The sequence below is a fragment of the Austrofundulus limnaeus genome, unplaced genomic scaffold (genome assembly GCF_001266775.1).
Source record: "Austrofundulus limnaeus strain Quisiro unplaced genomic scaffold, Austrofundulus_limnaeus-1.0 Scaffold38, whole genome shotgun sequence".
In the NCBI taxonomy this organism is placed as follows: domain Eukaryota; kingdom Metazoa; phylum Chordata; class Actinopteri; order Cyprinodontiformes; family Rivulidae; genus Austrofundulus; species Austrofundulus limnaeus.
The window spans coordinates 21,582-23,796 of NW_013952440.1; the positions used below are offsets into that span (position 1 = coordinate 21,582).

Below are 2,215 nucleotides of genomic sequence, written 5' to 3' on the forward strand. Positions count from 1 at the left end.
ATTTATTTATTTATTTATTGGCCATTTTTATTTCTGCTTTAATTTTGTCAATTTCTGTCCTCCATAGGTTTGTACCTCCATCTGGTAGAATTTGTTGACCTGAGGCCCAACATGTGACAGATTTCCTGGCAGCTGAAACATCTCATCTGCCTCTCTCTGAAAAAATAAAAAATACATTTAAAAAAATTATGTTGAACAAAAACAGAAGCATGTTTCGAAAACTATTACAGAGAAGTAGATGTATTCATGGAAACTGCTACAAGAAAGAAAATAAATTGTTGCGATGTCTGAGAAACCTTGGCAGAAAAGCTCCCACCTGCTTCATTTTGAGCTCCTGGTTTTCTGTGTGGTAGCGTGTCACAGATTCCCTTTCGTTCTGCAGCTCCTGGTTCAGCTCAGAGTTTTCCAGGCATTTCTTGGCGTGCTGAGCCGACAACACCTCCAGCTCTTTGTGCAATAATTGAATCTGCTTCCTGTGATGACCCAGCAGCAGCAGCAGCAGCAGCAGCAGCAGCAGCAGCAGCAGCAGCAGCAGCATGGACCATGTTGCACAGTTAAGTGAGTTTTGGAGGAAATTGTATTAGAAAGAAGAGACAGGTATTTGATTAACATCCCATAATCAGAGAATCATGAGCCACATAATGAGAGACCGGGGAGAACTACTTCTCCAGGACAAATTATAAGCTATGGAGATTAATTTCAATATGAACAAATGGCTGAAATGTTCCATCTCAATTAAAGGCAGCAAATATAATGAAAAAGCAAAAACAAAGTGGGCTAAAAACTATATATTGMTCAGCACTAAACATGAAACTGAGATCATGTTTTGATCAAGTTTTTTTGAGTCTGAGTGTGTCTCTGTCTGTTAGCAAAATATTTCATGAGCCAGTGGATGAATTAAGTTGAATTTCTTAGAAGGATGTAATTGGATGTACCTCTACAACTCATTAACTTTTGGAGTCAAAATAATTCAAGATGGCTGCCACAGCTGAGCAACTTTAGCAAACGATATATTGGCTACAACTCAGTCAAATTTATTAATTTTACATCTAACACACAAAGCTCTCAACAACCAAGCTCCAGCTTAYATTAAAGGTCTTATTGTTCCATATTTTTCTAACAGAGCACTTCGCTCTCAGACTGCTGTGGTTCACACTAACTGATCTCACAAGATTGCATAAACTCGCACATGCAAGGTTTAACAAAAACTCCTTTTCACATCATCAGATGATTTTAGTGAGAGATATATACTTTTGTTTGAGTATTGTTAGATCATTAATTACAGGTCTTTGGTAACTCACTCATATTCTGTGTGGATTTCGGTGATGTCAGCACTCTCCCTGATATGTTGTGTTTGTTTACTTCTCTCCAGCTCTTTTTTATGAGCTCTCCTCATCGCAACAATTGCTTTAAAACAAATAAAAATCACAGTTATTTAGCGTTTTAGAATGAATACAGTTTAACTAACTTGTCTAAAATGGACAAATAGAGCCTTTACAAACCTGCCATTGTTGCAGCCGTCTCCTCCTGCAGGAGYTGATCTTTGTCCTTCAGAAGTTCAGCCACCTGCTCCTGATGCTGCTGCTGCAGGTCTTTGATGATCTTCCTGTGCATTTCTTCCATAGCAGCAAACCCTTGATCACAAGATGCCTGTTTTAAAAAAGAAGAAAGATTTATTTGTTGTTGYTGTTCTTTTAAACTATGCATGATTGGAGAATAAGGAGATGGTTTCAGAACTCTTGTACATTCAAGTATAGATTTATTTTTCCTTTCTTTTTGTTGTAACTTGCTTTTTCAGACTCTGCTTCCAAACTTGTGGTTAATTTTCAGTTATAAAAACAACATGTTCCAATATCTTATATATAGTTTATCTGAGGCCTAACTTTAAGACTTAATAAAACAAGATTATATTTAATGTCCTAATATATGAAACTTAATTATTTAAGAAGATATACTGGATTTATAATAATTTTTACCACGAGTGGTCTTTATTGCAGTTTATTTTATTTTACATCTATTAATCTGTTTTTAAGTAGCCTGGTAAAAACCAGACCTTTGTCCTTCAATTTACTTCATATGAGGGTCTGGACTCGCTGCTTTAGAGAAGCGATTCTTGCTGGAGGCGTGGCCTCTGCTGAAGCGTGTGTGTGTGTGTGTGTGTGTGTGTGTGTGTGTGTGTGTGTGTGTGTGTGTGTGTGTGTGTGTGTGTGTGTGT

The 2,215-nt window shown here is 37.2% G+C and overlaps 1 protein-coding gene across 1 annotated transcript in view; it reads right to left on the reverse strand.

The window, feature by feature from the left end:
- Positions 1–2,215, reverse strand: part of LOC106516472 (nuclear mitotic apparatus protein 1) — a gene marked incomplete at its 5' end in the record, with an annotated part of 15,806 nt that overhangs the window by 3,911 nt on the left and 9,680 nt on the right. Inside the window, 4 exon segments of the mRNA XM_014006848.1 lie at positions 76–156; positions 317–473; positions 1,302–1,407; positions 1,503–1,650. Coding sequence (XP_013862302.1) covers positions 76–156; positions 317–473; positions 1,302–1,407; positions 1,503–1,650 — 492 coding nt within the window.